The sequence below is a fragment of the Mesoplodon densirostris genome, chromosome 19, assembly GCF_025265405.1.
Source record: "Mesoplodon densirostris isolate mMesDen1 chromosome 19, mMesDen1 primary haplotype, whole genome shotgun sequence".
NCBI classification, from domain to species: Eukaryota; Metazoa; Chordata; class Mammalia; order Artiodactyla; family Ziphiidae; genus Mesoplodon; species Mesoplodon densirostris.
This window is the reverse complement of record NC_082679.1, coordinates 5347851-5370457: the sequence shown is the minus strand read 5'-3', so window position 1 is coordinate 5370457 and position 22607 is coordinate 5347851. Positions and strand designations below refer to the sequence as shown.

General features: G+C 39.6%; 1 protein-coding gene across 5 annotated transcripts in view; it reads right to left on the bottom strand.

The window, feature by feature from the left end:
• LOC132480792 (zinc finger protein 160-like) overlaps positions 1-22607 on the bottom strand; it is a 138481-nt gene that overhangs the window by 10220 nt on the left and 105654 nt on the right. The window contains exons 3-4 of one of the 5 annotated variants that reach the window (XM_060085246.1): positions 22412-22501; positions 13490-13616 (exon numbers count right to left, since the gene is read on the bottom strand). In XM_060085246.1, the coding sequence (XP_059941229.1) occupies positions 13490-13616; positions 22412-22426 (142 nt within the window). In that variant the 5' untranslated portion in view covers positions 22427-22501. Of the gene's footprint in view, positions 1-11611; positions 11702-13489; positions 13617-22411; positions 22502-22607 lie in introns of those variants that run through there. The other 4 variants (XR_009530687.1, XM_060085247.1, XM_060085248.1 and 1 more) reach the window with 4 other exon arrangements.

Genomic DNA, 22607 nt, shown 5'->3' with positions numbered 1-22607 from the left:
CTTCCTGGGGAGAGCGAACGGCACACCTCAGGCTGTTGCAAATTCCCACTGGTCTCCACCACCAAAGGCACTGCCCACACATCCTAACTGTGAATGCGGTGTCCCTCCCCGTACCTGACCCGGGTGAGCAAGTAAGCCCTCGTCAGCCACTGCTTTGGTTCCCTCCTGCCGGCGTGGGGAAGAGACTCCTGAGGGTGGCCCCAGTGCAGAGGCAGAGCCACAACTAAAGCTGAACTCGTGGGCCAGTGCGACCACGGAAGAGAAGGGGAAGTTCTCCATGCAGCCACGGGAGCAGATTAAATCCCTCAATCGGCTCGATAAACCCCCCATCTGTGCAGTGTCTGAAGAGACAACGAGTGTTCCCACAGTTGAGGCCGTGGACTTTGGGGGCAAGTACTCGTAGGAGTTGGGTCAGGTCAGAGCATAAGCTGGCCCCCCAGTGCCCACAGCAGGTGCAGGGACCGACCGAGAGTTCGATTTCTGCTTCTGATTTGTTTTTAGTTTTTTGTTTTGGTAGTTTAGTTTTTAGTGTTGGTTTTCATTTTGGGGTTCGTTTATTTGTTTGGTTGCTCTCTTCTTTTTTGTTCTCTCTCTCTCTTTTGTGTGTGTGTGTATGTGTGTGTGTATGGTTCTTTGTTTTTGTTTGGTTTGTTTTTAACATTTGTCTTGGGGTTTTCTTTGTTTTCTTTTTTGTTTGTTTTCGTTTGTGTGTTTCTTTGTGTGTGTCTGTTTTCTTTCTTTCTTTTTTTTTTTCCTTTTCTTCCACACTGTGCAGCTTGCAGGGTCCTGGTGCTCCGGACAGGGGTCGGGCCTGAGCCTCTGAGGTGGGACAGCCTAGTCCAGGATGTTGGACGACCAGAGAACTCTCAGCCTCAGGGAATATAATTGGCAAAAGCTCTTCCACAGGTCTCCATCTCAACACCAAGACCTGGCTCCACCCAATGGCAAGCAAGCTCCAGTGCTGGACGCCTCATGCCAAACAACTAGCAAGACAGAAACACAACCCCACCCATTAGCACACAGGCTGCCGAAAGTCATACTAAGCTCAGAAACACCACAAAAAGAGCCACCAGATGTGGCCCTACCCATCAGAGGGACAAGATCCAGCTGCACCCACCAGAACGGAGGCACCAGTCCCCCCCACCAGGAAGCCTACACAAGCCACTGGACCAACCTCACCCACTGCGGGAAGACACCAGAAGTAAGAGGAACTACGACCCTGCAGCCTGCGGACAGGAGACCCCAAACACAGTAAATTAAACAAAATGAGAAGACAGAGAAATATGCTGCAGATGAAGGAGCAAGGTAAAACCCCACAAGACCAAACAAATGAAGAGGAAAGAGGCAGTCTACCTGAAAAAGAATTCAGAGTAATGATAGTAAAGATGATATAAAATCTCAGCAACAGGGTGTCCCTGGTGGCACAAGTGGTTGGGAGTCCGCCTGTCAATGCAGGGGACATGGGTTCGAGGCCTGGTCCCGGAGGATCCCACATGCCACAGAGCAACTGAGCCCACGCGCCACAACTACTGAGCCTGTGCTCTAGAGCCCACGCGCCACAACTACTGAGGCCATGAGCCGCATCTATTGAAGCCCACGCACTCTAGAGCCCGTGCTCTGCAACAAGAGAAGCCACCAGAGTGAGAAGCCCATGCACCACAACGAAGAGCAGCCCCACTCACTGCAACTAGAGAAAAGCCTGGGCACAGCAACAAAGACACAACACAGCCAAAACTAACAAATATAAATAAGTTTATATAAAAAAATAAAATCTCAGAAATAGAATAAAACACAAGAAATGTTTAACAAGGAAACAGAAGAACTAAAGAACAAACCAACAGTGATGAGCAACACAACAACTGAAATTAAAAATACTCTAGAAGGAATCAACAGCAGAATAACTGAGGCAGAAGAACAGATAAGTGACCTGGAAGACAGAATGATGGAATTCACTGCCACGGAACAGAATAAAGAAAAGAATGAAAAGAATTGAGGACAGTCTCAGAAATCTCTGGGACAATATTAAACACACCAACATTCGAATTATAGGTGTCTCGGGAGAAAAAGAGCAAGAGGAGGGGTCTGAGAAAATATTTGAAGAGATTATAGGCGAAAACTTCCCTAAACATGGGAAAGGAGATCGCCAATCAAGTCCAGGAAGTGCAGAGAGTCCCATACAGAATAAACCAAAGGATAAACACGCCAAAACACATATTAATCAAAGTAACAAAAATTAAAAACAAAGAAAAAATATTAAAAGCAACAAGGGAAAAGCAACAAATAACATACAAGGGAATCCCCATAAGATTATCAGATGATCTTTCAGCAGAAACTGCAGGCCAGAAGGGAGTGGCAGGATATATTTAAAGTGATGAAAGGGAAAGACCTACAACCAAGATTATCCTACTCAGCAAGGATCTCATTCAGATTTAACGGAGAAATCAAAAGCTTTACAGATAAGCTAAGGCTAAGAGAATTCAGCACCACCAAACCAGCTCTATAGCAAATGCTAAAGGAACTTCTCTAAGCAGAAAACACAAAAGAAGAAAAAGACCTACAAAAACAAACCCAAAACAATTAAGAAAATGGTAATAGGAACATACATATCAATAATTACCCTAAATGTGAATGGGTTAAATGCTCCAACCAAAAGACAGACTGGCTGAATGGATACAAAAACAAAACCTGTATATATGCTGTCTACAAAAGACCCACTTCAGACCTAGGGACACATACAGACTGAAAGTGAGGGGATGGAAAAAGATGTTCCATACAACTGGGAATCAAAAGAAAGCTGGAGTAACAATACTGATATCAGATAAAATAGACTTTAAAATAAAGACTGTTACAAGAGATAAGGACACTACATAATGATCAAGGGATCAATCCAAGGAAACATACAATTGTAAATATTTATGCACCCAATATAAGAGCACCTCAATACATAAGGCAAATGCTAACAGCCACAAAGGGGAAATCAACAGTAACACAATAGTGGGGGACTTTAACACCCCACTTACACCAATGGACAGATCATCCAGACAGATCATCCAGACAAGGAAACACAAACTTTAAATGGCACAATAGACCACATAGATTTAACTGATATTTATAGAACATTCCACCTGAAAGCAGAAGGATACACTTTCTTCTCAAGTGCATACGGAACATTCTCCAGGATAGATCACATCTTGGGTAACAAATCAAGCCCTGGTAAATTTAAGAAAACTAAAATCAAATCAAACATCTTTTCCAACCACAACACTATGAGATTAGAAATCAATTACAGGGGAAAAAAACTATAGTATAAAACACATGAAGGCTAAACATTACACTACTAAATAACCAAGAGATCAGTAAAGAAATCAAAGAGGAAATAAAAAAATACCTAGAGACAAATAACAATGAAAACATGATGATCCAAAACATATGGGATGCAGCAAAAGCAGTTCTAAGAAGGAAGTTTACAGCAATACAATCCTACCTGAAGAAAGAAGAAAAATCTCAAATAAACAATCTAAACTAACAGCTAAAGGAACCAGAGAAAGATGAACAAAAAAAACCCCAAAGTTAGTAGAAAGAAATCAATCATAAAGATAAAAGAAATAAATGAAACAGAAACAACAGCAAAGATCAATAAAACTAAAAGCTGGTTCTTTGAGACAATAAACAAAATTGATGAACCTTCAGCCAGGCTCATCAAGAAAAAGAGGGAGAGGACTCAAATCAATAAAATTAGAAATGAAAAAGAAAAAGTTACAAAGGACATTGCAGAAATACAAAGGATCATAAGAGACTACTATAAGCAACTACAGGCCAATAAAATGGACAACCTGGGAGAAATGGACAAATTCATAAAAACGTATAACCTTCCAAGACTGAACCAGGAAGAAACAGAGAATATGAACAGACCAATCACAAGTAATGAAATTGATACTGTGATTAAAAATCTTCCAACAAACAAAAGTCCAGGACCAGATGGCTTCACAGGTGAATTCTACCAAACACTTAGAGAAGAGCTAACACCCATCCTCAAACTCTTCCAAAAAACTGAAGAGAAAGGAACTCTTCCAAAAAACTGAAGAGAAAGGAACTCTTCCAAACTCATTCTATGAGGCCACCATCACCCTGATACCCAAATCAGACAAAGATATCACGAAAAAAGAAAATTACAGACCAATATTAGTGATGAATATAGACACAAAAATCTTCAACAAGCTACTAGCAAACAGAATCCAACAACACATTAAAAGAAGCATACACCACAATCAAGTGGGATTTACCCCAGGGATGCAAGGATTCTTCAATGTACGCAAATCAACCAATGAGATACACCATATTAACAAATTAAATGAAAACCATATGATCATTTGAATAGATGCAGAAAAAGCTTTTAACGAAATTCCACACCCATTTATGATAAAAACTCTCCAGAAAGTGGGCACAGAGGGAACCTACCTCAACATAATAAAGGCCATGTATGACAAACACACAGCTAACATCATTCTCAATGGTGAAAAACTGAAAGCATTTCCTCGAAGATCAGGAACAAGACAAGGAGGTCCACTCTCACAACTACTATTCAACACAGTTTTGGAATTCCTAGCCACAGAAATCAGAAAAGAAAAAGAAACGAAAGGAATATAAAATTGGAAAAGAAGAAGTAAAATTGTTTGCAGATGAGATGATACTATACAAAGAAAATCCTAAAGATGCCACCAGAAAACTACTAGAGCTAATCAGTGAATCTGGTAAAGTTGTAGGATACAAAATTAATGCACAGGGCTTCCCTGGTGGCGCAGTGGTTGAGAGTCTGCCTGCCGATGCAGGGGACACGGGTTTGTGCCCCGGTCCAGTAAGATCCCACATGCCATGGAGTGGCTAGGCCCATGAGCCATGGCCACTGAGCCTAGGCGTCCGGAGCCTGTGCTCCACAACAGAAGAGGCCACAACAGTGAGAGGCCCATGTACCGAAAAAAAAAAAAAAAAAAAAATTAATGCACAGAATTCTCTTGCACTCCTATACATGAACGAAAGACCAGAAAGAGAAATTAAGGAAACAATACCATTCACCACTGCAACAAAAAAAGAATAAAATACCTAAGAATAAACCTACCTAAGGAGGTAAAAGACCTGTACTCAGAAAACTATAAAACACAGATGAATGAAATCAAAGACGACACAAACAGATGGAGAGATATACCATGTTCTTGGATTTGAAGAATCAATACTGTGAAAATGACTATACTACCCAAAGCAATCTACAGATTCAATGCAATTCTTATCAAATTACCATTGGCATTTTGCATAGAACTAGAACAAAAATATCTTAAAATCTGTATAGATACACAAAAGACCCCAAGTAGCCAAAGCAATCTTGAGAAAAAAAAAAGAGCTGGAGGAATCAGGCTCCCTGACTTCAGACTATACTACAAAGTCACAGGCATCAGAACAGTTTGGTACTGGCCCAAAAGCACACACATACATCTATGAAACAGAATAGAGAGCCCCAAAATAAACCCATGTACATATGGCCAATTAATCTACAACAGAGGCAAGAATATACAAGGGTGACAGTACCTTCAGTAAGTGGTGCTGGGAAAACTGGCAGCTACATGTAGAAGAATGAAATTAGAAAACTCCCTAACAACATACACACAAAAAAACTTAAAATGGATTAAAGACGTAAATGTAAGACCACACACTATAAAACTCTTAGAGGAAAACATAGAAAGAACACTCTTTGACATAAATCACAGCAAGATCTTTTCTGACCCACCTTCTAGAGTAATGGAAATAAAAACAAAAATAAACAAATGGGACCTAATGAAACTGAAAAGCTTCAGCACAACAAAGGAAACCATAAACAAGAAAAAAAAACCAACCCTCAGAATGGGAGAAAATAATTGCAAACAAATTATTGGACAAAAGATTCATCTCCAAAATATACAAACAGTTCATGCAGCTCAATATCAAAAAAACAAACAACCCAATCAAAATATGTGCAGAAGACCTAAATAGACATTTCTCCAAAGAAGACAAACAGATGGCCAAGAGGCACATGAAAACATGCTCAACATCACTAATTATTAGAGAAATGCAAATCAAGACTACAATGAGGTATCACCTCACACAAGTCAGAATGGCCATCATCAAAAAATTTACAAACAACGAATGCTAGAGAGGGTGTGGAGACAAGGGAACCCTCTTGCACTGTTGGTGGGAATGTAAATTGATACAGCCACTATGGAGAACAGTATGTAGGTTCCTTAAAAAACTAAAAATAGAATTACCATAAGACCCAGCAATCCCACTACTGGGCATATACCCAGAGAAAACCATAACTCAAAGACACATTCACCCCAATGTTCACTGCAGCACTATTTAGAATAGCCAGGTCCTGGAAGCAACCTAAATGCCTATCAACAGACCAACAGATAAAGAAGACGTAGTACATATACACAGTGGAATATTACTCAGCCATAAAAAGAGTGAAATTGGGTCATTTGTAGAGACGTGGCTGGCCTAGACACTGTCATACAGAGTGAAGTCAGAGAAAAACAAACATCATATATTAACGCATATAGGTGGAATCTAGAAAAATGGTACAGATCAACCTGTTTGCAAGGCAGAAATAGAGACAAAGACGTAGAGAACAAACGTATGGATACCAAGGGGCGGGGGCGGGTGGGATGAATTGGGAGATTGGGATTGTCATATATACACTATTGATACTATGTATAAAATAGATAACTAATGAGAACCTACTGTAGAGCACAGGGAACTCTACTCAATGCTCTGTGGCGACCTAAATGGGAAGGAAATCCGAAAAAGAGGGGATATATGTATACGTAGAGTTGATTCACTTTGCTGTACAGTAGAAACTAACACAACATTGTAAAGCAACTATACTCCGATAAAAATTAATTTAAAAAAACTAATAAGTGAAATGGTAATTACAGGGAAATGTGCTGCTTTAAATTGGGAAAGAAGAAAGTTATCTTTTAACATGCTATTTTATACTAATATGTATAAAATAGATAACTAATGAGAACCTGATGTACAGCACAGGGAACTCCACTTCACTTAGCTGTACAGTAGAAACTAACACACTGTAAAACAACTATACCCCCCCAAAAAAAAAGAATATTGAAAAACCTTTAGCCAGAGTCATCAATAAAAAAGGGAGAGGGCCCAAATCAATAAAATCAGAAATCAAAATGGAGAAGTTACAATGGACACCACAGAAATACAAAGAATCAAAAGAGACTACTCTAAGAAACTATACTCCAATAAAATGGACAACCTAGAAGAAATGGGTTAGAAAGGTACAATCTCCTAAGAATGAACCAAGAAGAAATGGAAAGTATGAACAGACCAATCACAAGTACTGAAATTGAAACTGTGATTAAAAATCTTCCCAGAAACAAAGGTCCAGGACCAGATGGCTTCACAGGTGAATTCTCCCATTCTAATATTTAGACAAGAGCTAACACTCATTCTTCTGAAACTATTACAAAAAATACTTTTGCAGAGGAAGGAACACTTCCAATGAACTCATTCTGTGAGGCCGTAATAACTCTGACACCAAAGCCAGAAAAAGATATTCCAAAAAAAGAAAATTACAAGTCAATATCACATATATGCAAAAACCCACAACAAAATACTAGCAAACCGAATCCAACAATACATTAAAAGAAGCATAAGCCATGATCAAGTGGGATTTATTCCAGGGATGCAAGATTTTCAATATTTGCCAGTCAATTAGTATGATATACCACATTAACAAATTGAAGACTAAAAACCATATGATTATCTCAATAGTTGCAGAAAAAGCCTCTCACGAAAGTCAGCACTGATTTATGATAAAAACCCTTCAGAAAGTAAGCACAGATGGAACCTACCTCAACATAATAAATACCATATATGACAAACACACAACTAACATCATACTCAACAATGAAAAGCTGAAAGAATTTCCTCTAAGATCAGGAACAAGACAAGGATGTCCACTCTCGCCACTTTTATTCAACATACATTTGGAAGTCCTAGCCACTGCAATCAGAAAACAAAAAGAAATAAAAGGAATCCAGATAGGAAAAGAAGTAAAACTATCACTGTATGTAGATGACATGATGCTACACGTAGAAAATCCTGAAGATGCCACCAGATAACTAATAGTCCTCATCAATGAACAGGGTAAAGTTGCTGGATAAATATAAAAAATAATAAATATACAAAAATCTGTTGCATTTCTATATACTAACAACGAAATATTAGAAAGTGAAATTAAGGAAACAATCCCATTTACCATCTCATCACAAAGAATAACATTCCAAGGAATAAGCCTACCTAAGGAGGCAAAACAACTGTACTTGTAAAACTATATGATGCTGATGAAAGATATCAAAGATGACACTAACAGATGAAAATATATACCATGTTCTTGGATTCAAATAAGCAACATTGTTAAAATGACCATATTACCCAAGGCAATCTACATATTCAATACAATCCTTATCAAATTAACAATGGCATTTTTCACAGAATGAGAACAAAACGTTTTTTAAATTTGTATGAATGGAGCTGGAGGAATCACACTCCCTGACTTCAGACAATAATACAAACCTACAGTCATCAAAACGGTATGGTACTAGCAAAACACAGATCAGTGGAACAGAATAGAAAGCCCAGAAATAAACCCACTCACTTATAGTCAATTATTCTATGACAAAGAAGGAAAGAATATACAATGGAGAAAAGACAGTCTTTTTAGTAAGTGGTGCTGGGATAACTGGACAGCTACATGGAAAAGAATGAAATTAGAACATTCTCTAATACCACATACAAAAATAAACTCAAAATGGATTAAACACCTAAATGTAAGACCAGATACTATACAACTCCTAGAGGAAAACAAAGGCAGAACACTCTTTGATATAAATCACAGCAATATTTTTTTGGATCTGTCTCCTAGAGACATGGAAATAAAAGCAAAAATAAACAAATGGGACCTAATTAAACTTAAAAGCTACTGCAAAGCAAAGGAAACCATAAAAAGAACGAAAATACAACCTATGGACTAGAAGAGTATATTTGCAAATGATGCTACCAAAAAGGGATTAATTTCCAAAATATACAAAATTCATATAGCTTAATATCAAAAAAACCCATACAACCCAATCAAAAAATTAGCAGAAGACCTAAACAGATATTTCTCCAAAGAAGACATAAAGATGGCCAACAGCCACATGAAAAGATGCTCAACGTCACTGATTATTAGATAAATGCAAATCAAAACCACAAAATGGTATCACCTCACACTGGTCAGAATGACCACCATCAGGGGCTTCCCTGGTGGCGCAGTGGTTTAGAATCTGCCTGCCAATGCAGGGGACACGGGTTCGAGCCCTGGTCTGGGAAGATCCCACATGCCGCGGAGCAACTAAGCCCGTGCGCCACAGCTACTGAGCCTGCGCGTCCGGAACCTGTGCTCCGCAACAAGAGAGGCCGCGATAGTGAGAGGCCCGCGCACCGCGATGAAGAGTGGCCCCCGCTCGCCACAACTAGAGAAAGCCCTCGCACAGAAACAAAGACCCAACACAGCCAAAAATAAATAAATAAATAAACAAAACAAAACAAAACAAAACAAAAAAAAAAGAATGACCACCATCAAAAAGTCTACAAATAGGGGACTTCCCTGGTGGTCCAGGCGGTAAGGCTCCACGCTGCCAGTGCAGGGGACCCGGGTTCAATCCCTGGTCGGGGAACTAGATCCCATATGCATGTCACAACTGAGAGTCCACATACAGCAACTAAGAAGTCCACATGCCCCAACTAAATATTTTGCATGCCACAACTAAGATCTGGCGTGGCCAAAAAAAAAAAGTCTACAAACAATAAATGCTTAAGAGGGTGTGGAGAAAACAGAACACTCCTACATTGTTGGAAGGAATGTAAACTGGTGTAGCCATTTTGGAGAACAGTATGGAGGTTCCTTAAAGAACTAAAAATAGTTACCACATGAACAAGCAATTCCAATCCTGGGCATATATCCGGAAAAGATGAAAACTCTAATTTGAAAAGATATATGCACCCCAATGTTTACAGCATCACTATTTACACTAGCCAGGACATGGAAGCAACCTAAATTTTCATTGACAGATGAAGGGATAAAGAAGATGTGGCATATATATACAATGGAATATTACTCAGTCATAAAAAAACAATGAAATAATGCCTTTTGCAGCAACATGGATGGACCTGTGAAGTCAGACAAAGAAAGACATACATGATACTACTTATACATGGAACCTAAAACAGTGATACAAATGAACTTATTTACAAAACAGAAATAGACTCACAGACATAGAAAACAAACTTATGATTACCAAAGGGGAAGGTGCAGGATGAGGGGGGTTAGGGGGGCGAGGAGAGAGATAAATTAGGAGTCTGGGATTAATATATACAAACTACTACATATAAAATAGATAAACAACAAGGACCTACTGTATAGCTCAGGGAACTATATTAAATATCTTGTAAATTGCTGTACACCTGAAATTAACAATTATAAATTAACTATACTTTTAAAAAAAACCTCTTGTGTAGATGTTTAAACGATGTTTCACAAAGGTGTAAAGACCACTTAATGGGGGAATGCAGTCTATGGAACAAAAGGTGTTGACAAGACTTCCCTGGTGGTGCAGTGGTTAAGAATCCACCTGCCAATGCAGGGGACATGGGTTCGAGCCCTTGTCTGGGAAGATCCCACATGCCATGGAGCAACTAAGCCCGAGTGCCACAACTACTGGGCCTGCACTCTAGAGCCCACAAGCCACAACTACTGAGCCCATGTGTCACAACTACTGAAGTCCAGGTGTCACAACTACTAAGCACATGTGCTGCAACTACTGAGCACACGCGCCTAGAGCTGGTGCTCCTCAACAAGAGAAGCCACCACAACGAAAAGCCTGTGCAACGCAACAAAGAGTAGACCCCGCTCACCACAACTAGGGAAAGCACAAGTGCAGCAAGACCCAACGCAGCCAAAAAATAATTAATTAATTAAAAATAAATATTTTTTAAAAAGGTGTTGCCAAAACTGGATGCCTACTCACAAAAGTATTTACTTGGCCCATTATCTTACACTACAGACAAAAATTAACTCAAAATCGTTCAAAGACCTAAACCTAAGTCCCAAGTGTATACAACTCCTAGAAGTAAACATACAGAAAAAGTTTCTTGACATTGGACCCACAAATGATTTATCAGGTATAACACCAAAAGCACAGGCTACAAAATAAAAACAGATAAATTGGACTATATCAAAAATATAAACTACTCTGCATTAAGGCACAGCGAAAAGACAACCAACAGTAAAAGAGAAGACATTTCTAAATCATATATCTGATAATAGATGAGTATGAAGAATATATAAAGATTCTAAGAGGGACTGATCACCAATTCCACCACAGGGACCCTTCCCCAATCAACCATCCCACACGTTGCAAATATAAAGCAAAAACCCCAAGAGTAACATAGAAATTTGAACCTAATGATAAAATAAAAAATCATTTATAATGCATAGAAATGTACAAAATGAAAGTACCAGTGTCTTAAACACACTGTCGTTCATCACTGAAGGTATCCCTCCACTTCATAAGCTCTCATTAAGACGCTTCAAAATTTGCTGTTGGGGTAGAATGAACAATGGCACAGGCAATGAAGAATGTGGCCTCGGGGCTTCCCTGGTGGCGCAGTGGTTGAGAGTCTGCCTGCCAATGCAGGGGACGCGGGTTCGTGCCCCGGTCCGGGAAGATCCTACATGCCGTGGAGCGGCTGGGCCCATGAGCCATGGCCGCTGAGCCTGCGCGTCCGGAGCCTGTGCTCCGCAACGGGAGAGGCCACAGTAGTGAGAGGCCCGTGTACCGCAAAAAAAAAAAAAAAAAAAAAAAAAAAGGCATCAACAACAGTTTAGCCAACAGCCTCACAGATATGAGAATGTGAGCTTTGACAAAGTTGTCCTGGGATAAATTCCTATACCAATTTAAAGAGGCTAAAATGTATGGTCATTGAGACACATGAATAACACAGTCACAGTGCCCTTGAGACAGGCTTTTGTGACAGTCCCCAAAGTCAGAAAAAAACCCAGTAAGACTTATCAGTCAGACTCCTGTGATACTTTCTATGTCGTATCCTAGAACATGCTGACCACTCTAATGAGTAGCTTCGAGTGGTGATTTTGTACAGAGCAAGAAAATATTACAACATACGAGGAATAGTGTCTCTATCAAAATTTTCTGTTACCCAGTAAACACTCTCCATAGAGAATCCACAAGAGGTTGCCCGATAAACATAGGTGGATTATCACAGCAAGGAAAACAGGTAAAATTTCAGACCTTAGGAATATACTTCAAAGAAATTTAAGAGGTAAAACCATACAAAGTAAGGAGAAGGTAAAATTAGGAACAGTCGACATTCCCAGACTAGGTAGAGCAGTACAAGAGTAAAAATAATACCACGTCTAAGGGTCAGACATTATAGGATCTTGAGATGGGACCATGTACTCGACCCACAGATGCCAAGCTAAGAGCCTGAAAGATTCACATATGCTCCCCTTGTAGGATTTGGGATCAAAAACAGGATCTCTCCATCCACTGTCCTTATACTTTTCCTAAGTAACAATCACAGAAGATCCAATCCACCTGCCTGTCCCACACACCCCTAAACAAAAGAAACAGCCCTTCTGAGATACCCATCTTTGTTTACACTTTTGATATACTCCCACGCAATGTATTCTTGGCTATTTTTCACATTTCTCCCCACTGTCCACGGCTCTTTCTCTTGCTCCAATGTGGAGAGAATATTCAGATCAGAAAAAGAAATTCTGGGACTTCCCTGGCAGCCCACCGGTTAAGACTCCATGCTTCCAATGCAGAGGGCATGGGTTCAATCCCTACTCAGGGAACTGAGATCCCACAAGCCAGCAGGTGTGGCCAAAATTTTTTTTTAAAAAGAAATAGAAATTCTGGTTTATCAGGACAAAGAAATGTGAAGTGCTGTGGTTTTCCTAAAATCCCAGTTCTTTGCTCAGCTGAGGAGTGAGGACATTACAGATGGGTCAGGAAAAATATTTCACAAATTCATCCACCGCCTGCCTTCTACACAGGGAACGGTGTAATATGCAGACATCGAGCTCTCTTCCTGCAAAAACTGAGTCAAAAGCCAAAAGGCAGAAAATGGGAAATTTGGTATTTTTTAAAGTTTGCCATTGAGCTTTGTACATAATTAAGCTCTGGGACAACCCCTAATGTAACATGAAATGCACAGAGCATCTGAAGAAAGGATCAGTTTAAACTCATGATGCCACATTATGGGTGAGTCAACAGGGCTTTCAAAGATTATCAGGGCCTCCCAAGAGGCACACAAGGGAAAATGCAAAGATACCCAAGGGCAGATCCCAGCTCTGGAAGGAAGTTATCCTCACCCAGGGAGATCAGGTTCCTGTAGGTCTCCACCATCACGTCCCTGTACAAGGCCCTCTGAGCAGGGTCCAGGCATTCCCACTCCTCCTGAGTGAACTCGATGGCCACATCCTCAAAGGTCAACCGTTCCTGAAATGAAACCACATTTCACCAATGGGCCATGAAGAGTTCTCATCTTCATACAAATGGAAAAGAGGAGTAAGGGGTAAGGACTGATTCAATTAAAGTATGTGTTCTACCAGATCCATTTAGAGGTATTAGGGAAAATTATGTATCTCTAACCTTAATTTCTTATGCTTTTCCATAAGACCTTATGAGATCCTCCAATTAATATGGATTTTTCATCACTGTCGAAAATCTATGAAACACCTATAAGTAAAACTCAACACCGTGTTGTCTATGCAGAAGTGTTAGGTATTACATTCTACACACTGAGTGAGATTCAGTATGTAGATGAGATGACAAAGTCCGCAGTGCTTTTAACGAAAGGTCAAAATCTTCAACTATGATGATGATAACAACGACTAAAAGTGTTTGAACACTTCCTATTGCTCTAAGTTACAGTAATGTTACTCTAAACATTACTCTAAATAAGTAGTTGTACAAGCAAGACCTTATTATCCACATAACAGCTCATTAAAGAAAGATCTGTCCCCATCTTACAGAGGATAAAAACTGTCACAGACACTCTGAGAAACTCGACTCAGATCAAGAAGGTAAGAAATGTTACAGCAAGCACTTGAACTCAGAGGGTTGTGCTCAGCAACTGAAGCTTAAGAATCAAATAGTTAAGTAATACAGAAAGCATTAAAAGTACATTGAAAGAGGGTTCCCTGAGAAAACTTGAAAGAAGTCCAAGGTGAACAACATGGAATGACATGAAAGGTCATTATAGATGTGGACACACAAGCACATACACATAAATTGTTAGCAATCTTACTACTACTTAAACCATTAACAGGATTGCATAGAAAAATTCTAGGCAATGGAATATACTGAAGACAATTTCAACTGAAAAAAGATATAATATATAGTTTTAAAATCATGATGTCTTTTATCTAAACCACAGACTTGCACATCCATGCACTCATGCACATACATATCTGTAAAAAATAACTGAAATGAGAGAAAAATCTCTTGGCAGATTTTTGGACTTTTTTTTTTTTTTTTTTTTTTTTTGCAGTACACAGGCCTCTCACCCTTGTGGCCTCTCCCGTTGTGGAGCACAGGCTCCGGATGCGCAGGCTCAGCAGCCATGGCTTATGGGCCCAGCCGCTCCGCGGGAGGTGGGATCCTCCCGGACCAGGGCACGAACCTGTGTCCCCTGCATCGGCGGGCAGACTCTCAACCACTGCGCCACCAGGGAAGCCCTGGACAATTTTTTATCACCCTTTTATTCACGTGTATTTCAGCATCTTTCAGACAATGAAAATGTATCCACTGTACTCAATTTAGTTTGTCAACATGATTCTGTAGTAGGCTACTAAAAAAAAATGGTACGAACATTTTAAAAAAATAGAATACTTGAACTCAAATCTCAATAAGATAACCATACTCAAAAATATAAATAGGGGGCCTCCCTGGTGGCGCAGTGGTTGAGAGTCCGCCTGCCGATGCAGGGGATACGGGTTCGTGCCCCGGTCTGGGGGGATCCCATATGCCGCGGAGCGGCTGGGCCCGTGAGCCATGGCCGCTGGGCCTGTGCGTCCGGAGCCGGTGCTCCGCAACGGGAGAGGCCACAACAGTGAGAGGCCCGCATACCGCAAAAAGAAAAAAAAATATATATATATATATATATAAATAGGGGCTGGTGTACCTCAAAAAAAAAAATAAAAATACCTAGAGACAAATGACAATGAAAACACGACGATCCAAAACCTATGGGATGCACAAATCTTAACAATTTTAAGAGACTGATATCATAAAAGTAAACAACAATGAAATAAACAGCAGAAGAAAAAAAAGAAAATTCCCCCAAATGCGGAAATTAAACAACTCACTCTTAAACCACTAATGGGTCTAAGAAGAAATCACAAGGGAATTTTTAAATATATGGATGAAAAGGAAAATACAACCTACCAAAATTTATAACACACAATGAAGGCTGTACTAAAAGGAAATTCTAAACTGCTAAATGCTTACAGTAAAAAAAGAGAAGAGATCTCAAATCAGAACTTTATTTTTACACCTCTAGAAAGTAGAAAAACAAAAACAAACTAAACCCAAGCTTAGCGGAAGGAAAGAGGTAAATAAGAAAAATGAAACCAGGGACTTCTCTGGTGGGGCAATGGTTAAGAATCTGCCTTCCAATGCAGGGGACATGGGTTTGAGCCCTGGTCTGGGAAGATCCTACATGCTGCAGAGCAACTAAGCCCGTGTGCCACAACTACTGAAGCCCGCAGGCCTAGAGCCCAAGCTCTGCAACAAGAAAAGCCACCACAATGAGAAGCCTGCGCTCCGCAACGAACACCCAACAACGAAGACCCAATGCAGCCAAAAATTAATAAATTAACATATTAAAAAAAGAAAGATTAGACCAGACATAAATAAAACAGAAAGTAGAAAAATATAAAAATGAACAAACCAAGAGTTGGTGTTTTGAAAAAACTGAATGGGAAAACCCTTAGCTAGACTAAGGAAAAAAGAAAAAAGATTCAGGGGCTTCCCTGGTGGCGCAATGGTTGAGAGTCCACCTGCCAATGCAGGGGACACGGGTTCGTGCCCCAGTCCGGGAAGATCCCACATGCTGCAGAGCGGCTGGGCCCGTGAGCCATGGCCGCTAAGCCTGTGTGTCTGGAGCCTGTGCTCCACAACGGGAGAGACTACAGAAGTGAGAGGCCGGTGTACCTCAAAAAAAATAATAAAAATACCTAGAGACAAATGATAATGAAAACACGACAATCTAAAACCTATGGGATGTAGCAAAAGCAGTTTAAGAGGGAAGTCTACAGCAATACAATCCTACCTCAGGAAACAACAAACATCTCAAATAAACAATCTAACTTTACACCTATAGGAACTAGAGAAAGAACAAACAAAACCCAAAGTTACTAGAAGGAAAGAAATCATAAAGATCAGAACAGAAATAAAAGAAACAGAAACAAAGAAAACAAGAGCAAAGATCAATAAAACTAAAAGCTGGTTCTTTGAGACAATAAACAAAATTGATAAACCATTAGCCAGACTCATCAAGAAAAAGAGGGAGAGGACTCAAATCAATAAAATTAGAAATAAAAAAGGAGAAGTTACAACAGACTCCGCAGAAATACAAAGCATCCTAAGAGACTACTACAAGCAACTCTATGCCAATAAAATGGACAACCTGGAAGAAATGGACAAATTCATAAAAAGGTATAACCTTCCAAGACTGAACCAAAAAGAAATAGAAAATATGAACAGACCAATCACAAGTAATGAAATTGAAACTCTGATTAAAAATCTTCCAACAAACAAAAGTCCACCAGATGGCTTCACAGGTGAATTCTATCAAACCTTTAGAGAAGAGCTAACACCCATCCTTCTCAAACTCTTCCAAAAAACTACAGAGGAAGGAACACTTGCAAACTCATTCTATGAGGCCACCATCACCCTGGTACCCAAACCAGACAAAGATACTACAAAAAAAGAAAATTACAGACCAATACCACTGATGAATATACATGCAAAAATCCTCAACAAAATACTAGCAAACAGAATCCAGCAACACATTAAAAGGATCACACACCATGATCAAGTGGGATTTATCCCAGGGATGCAAGGATTCTTCAATACACGCAAATCAATCATTGTGATACACCATATTAACAAATTGAAGAATAAAAACCATATGAAAATCTCAATAGATGCAGAAAAAGCTTTTGACAAAATTCAACACCCATTTATGATGAAAACTCTCCAGAAAGAGGGCAGAGGGAACCTACCTCAACATAATAAAGGCCATATATGACAAACCCACAGCAAACATCATTCTCAATGGTGAAAAACTGGAAGCATTTCCTCTAAGATCAGGAAAAAGACAAGGATGTCCACTCTCACTGCTACTATTCAACATAGTTTTGGAACTCCCAGCCTCGGCAATTAGAGAAGAAAAAGAAATAAAAGGAATACAAATTGGAAGAGAAGAAGTAAAACTGTCACTGTTTGCAGATGACATGATACTATACATAGAGAATCCTAAAGATGCCACCAGAAAACTACTAGAGCTAATCAATGAATTTGGTAAAGTTGCATGATACAAAATTAATGCACAGAAATCTCTTGCATTCCTATACACTAATGATGAAAAATCTGAAAGAGAAATTAAGGAAACACTCCCATTTACCACTGCAACAAAAAGAATAAAGTACCTAGGAATAACCCTACCTAGGGAGACAAAAGACCTGTATGCAGGAAAGTATAAGACACTGATGAAAGAAATTAAAGATGATACCATCAGATGGAGAGATATACCATGTTCTTGGATTGGAAAACTCAATACTGTGAAAATGACTATACTACCCAAAGCAATCTACAGATTGAATGCAATCCCTATCAAATTATCAATGGCATTTTTTACGGAACTAGAACAAATCATCTTAAAATTTGTATGGAGACACAAAAGACCCCAAATAGCCAAAGCAGTCTTGACAGAAAAAATCGGAGCTGGAGGAATAAGACTCCCTGACTTCAGACTATACTAACAAATCTACAGTAATCAAGACAATATGGTACTGGCACAAAAACAAAAACATAGATCAATGGAACAAGCTAGAAAGCCCAGAGGTAAACCCACGCACCTATGGTCAACTAATCTATGACAAAGGAGGCAAGGATATACAATGGAGAAAAGACAGTCTCTTCAATAAGTGGTGCTGGGAAAACTGGATAGCTACATGTAAAACAATGAAATTAGAACACCCCCTAACAGCATACACAAAAATAAACTGAAAATGTATTCAAGACCTAAATGTAAGACCAGACACTATAAAACTCTTACAGGAAAACACAGGAAGAACACCCTTTGACAGAAATCACAGCAAGATCTTTTTTGATCCACCTCCTAGAATAATGGAAATAAAAACAAAAACAAACAAATGGGACCTAATGAAACTTAAAAGCTTTTGCACAGCAAAGGAAACCATAAACAAGACAAAAAGACGACCCTCAGAATGGGAGAAAATATTTGCAAATGAATCAACGGACAAAGGATTAATCTACAAGATATATAAACAGCTCATGCAGCTCAATATTCAAAAAACAAACAACCCAATCCAAAAGTGGGCAAAAGACCTAAATAGACATTTCTCCAAAGAAGACATACAGATGGCCAAGAAGCACATGAAAAGCTGCTCAATATCACTAATTATTAGAGAAATGCAAATCAAAACTACAATGAGGTATCACCTCACACCAGTTAGAATGGGCTTCATCAGAAAAGCTACAAACAACAAATTCTGGAGATGGTGTGGAGAAAAGGGAACCCTCTTGCACTATTGGTGGGAATGTAAACTGACACAGCCACTATGGAGAACGGTATGGAGGTTCCTTAAAAAACTAAAAATAGAATTACCATATGATCCAGCAATCCCACTACTGGGCACATACCCAGAGAAAACCACAATTCAAAAAGACACATGCACCCCAATGTTCATTGCTGCACTATTTACAATAGCCAGGTAATGGAAGCAACCTAAATGCGCATCGACAGATGAATGGATAAAGAAGATGTGGTACATATATACAACGGAGTATTACTCAGCCATAAAAAGGAACGAAATGGGGTAATTTGTAGAGACGTGGATGGATCTGGAGACTGTCATACAGAGTGAAGTAAGTCAGAAAGAGAAAAATATTGTATGTTAACGCATATATGTGGAACCTAGAAAAATGGTACAGATGAACTGGTTTGCAGGACAGAAATTGAGACACAGATATAGAGAACAAACGTATGGACACCAAGGGAGGAAAGTGGCATGGGGGGTGGTGGTGGTGTGATGAATTGGGAGATTGAGATTGACATATATACACTAATATGTATAAAGTAGATAACTAATAAGAACCTGCTGTATAAAAAAAGAAAAAGAAAAAGAAAAAAGAAATAAAAAATTTGAACCGAATTATAACTAGAGAAATTTAAAAAGTAATAAAAAAACCTCAAACAAAGAAAAACCCAGGGCTTCCCTGGTGGTGCAGTGGTTAAGAATCCACCTGCCAATGCAGGGGACACAGGTTCGAACCCTGGTCTGGGAAGATCCCACATGCTGTGGAGCAACTAAGCCCATGTGTCACAACTACTGAGCCTGCGCTCTAGAGCCCACGAGCCACAACTACTGAGCCTGCACTCTAGAGCCTGCAAGCCACAACTACTGAGCTCACGTGCCACAACTACTGAAGCCTGTGGGCCTAGAGCCCATGCTCCACAACAAGAGAAGCCACCACAATGAGAAGCCCGTGCACCGCAACAAAGAGTAGCCCCCACTCGCCACAACTAGAGAAAGCCCACGCCCAGCAATGAAAACCCAACACAGCCTAAAATAAATAAATAAATAATACTGAAAAAAAAAAAAAAAAAAAAGAAAAACCCGGGACCAAATTCTATGAATATTTACAAAAGAATTACCACTAATCCTGCTAAAAATGTTACAGAGTTGAAGAGGGAACTCTTGCAAATTCATTCTATGAGGCCAGCATGATTCTGATACCAATCCCAGACAAAAACACAAGAAAGGAAAACTAGAAACCAATACCGCTGATGAATATTGATGCAAAATCCTTAACAACGGGGGCTTCCCTGGTGGCGCAGTGGTTAAGAATCCACCTGCCAATGCAGGGGACACGGGTTTGAGCCCTGGTCCGGGAGGATCCCACATGCCGCGGAGTGACTGGGCCCGTGCGCCACAACTGCTGAGCCTGCACTCTAGAGCCCGTGAGCTGCAGCTACTGAAGCCCGTGTGCCACAACTACTGAAGCCCACACGCCTAGAGCCCATGCTCCACAACAAGCGAGGCCACCGCAATGAGAGGCCCGTGCACTGCAACGAAGAGTGGCCCCCGCTCGCTGCAACTAGAGAAGGCCCACGTGCAGCAACGAAGACCCAATGCAGCCAAAAATAAATAAATAAAATAAATAAATTTATTTTAAAAAAAATCCTTAACAATGTACTAGCAAAATAACTTAACACCACATTAAAAAGATCTGACATCTTGATATCCGAGTGATTTTATTCATATAAGGCAAAGAGGAGTCAACATACAAAAATCAATTAATGGGATACACCATATTACAGATTAAAGGAAAAACACACACAGGACCATCTCAATTGATGCAGAGAAAAGCATTTGACAAAATTCAACAACCTTTCAGGATAAAACACTCAACAAACCAGAAAGAGTAAATTCTCTCAACGTAATAAATGCCATTTATGAGAAAAGCCCAGCTAACAACATTCTCATTGGGGACAGACTGAAAGCTTGTCCTCTGAGGTCAGGAAGAAGGCAAGGATGCACACGCTCTGCACTGCTGCTCAACAGAGAACTGAAACTCCTAGCCAGAGCAATTAGATAAGAAAAAGAAATCTACGTTATCCAAATTGAAAACATAAACTTACCTTCTTTCCTAGATGACAAGGTTTTATATGTAAAATCATAAAGATTCCACAAGAAACCTGCTATATCAAGAGTGTTAGAAAAGTTGTTGTATACAAACTCCAAATGCAAGAATCGGTTGCATTTCTATACACAATGAACAATGTCAAAAGAAAACAAGGAAACAATCTTATTTACTATAGCATTAAAAAAGGATGAAATATTTAGGAGTAAATCAGCCAACATGGTGAAAGACTTGTACAGTGAAAACTACTAACCATTGCTAAAAGAAATCCAAAAAGATACAAATAAATAGAAAGACAACCTGTACTCATGGGTTGGAAGACTTAATACTCTTAAAATATCCAAGCTACACAAAGTGTTATACAGATTCAATGGACCCATTATCAAAATTTCCATAGCAATGTTTGCAGAAATAGAGAAAAAAAATGCTAAAAGTCATACGGCAGTTCTAGAGACCACAAATAGCCAAAAGTCTCTTGAACAAGAAGGTGGAGGCCTCCCTTTTTATTTCAAAACATATTAAGAAGTAATCAAGATGGTGTGGTACTGGTATAAACACAGATACATAAACCAAATGAACAGAACACACTACTCAGAAATAATCCTTTGCATATATGTAAAATGTATTCACAAGTGTGCCAAGATACACATAGGGGAAAGGAGAGTATCAATAACAATGGTGCTGAGAAAACAGACCGACTAGGAAAAGAATGAAGCTGGAATCTTGCCCGTATCAGAAGTAAAAACTTCTGTCTGTCAAAGGATACAATCCACAGAGTGAAAAGACAACCTCTGAGGAATGGAGATGATGAAAGTAATTTAAAGCATTTCCAACTGCCAGAGATTTAGGTTGATTTCATAGTTTAAATTTGATGATAAACTAAAACACCCTCTACCACTGATGTCTACTTTTGAACTTTCCGTTCTATTACCAATCATTAAGATTTAAGGAGAGTGACTCACATTTTTAGCTTGAATTGCCTTCGAAAAAGTCAGAACAAACTGCTCCAATTGGTCTGATTTTCGGATTTTATCAGGTATTGTGCATGTTAATACCTGACTTCCAAGTGCAACTTCTGTACCCTGGTTGACAGAGAGCAGACAGTGCATCCGGATGCGGCCCCTCAACAATCCCTGCTGCCCAAGAGCACTGACACCATGTCTCCAATGCATGGGTGTGAAATCTAAGTGGGGACAACAGACCCTGAGGGAGGGCCCCAGGTGAGTGTGATGTACAGGTGTCAGGCAGGATACTTCAGAGTCAGAGAAGATTAGCAAATCCAAAAAAGGGCATTTCAAAAAAAACAGACTGAGAATCAATCAAAAATATGACTTTACCTGAGAAAGAGCCATTTCTGACTCCTTTTCTTTCCTCTCCCTCCTCTTCTGAGTTTCTTCCTCAGGCAACGTGAGTCTTTAGAGGTTGACCTTGAAAGTTGAAAACAGGTTGTTTAATGCTTAAAATCGACACACCCCCTTCCTGAGTCACCACCACACACACAGGGAAGCCCTCAGCATGTGGAACAGACAGTCC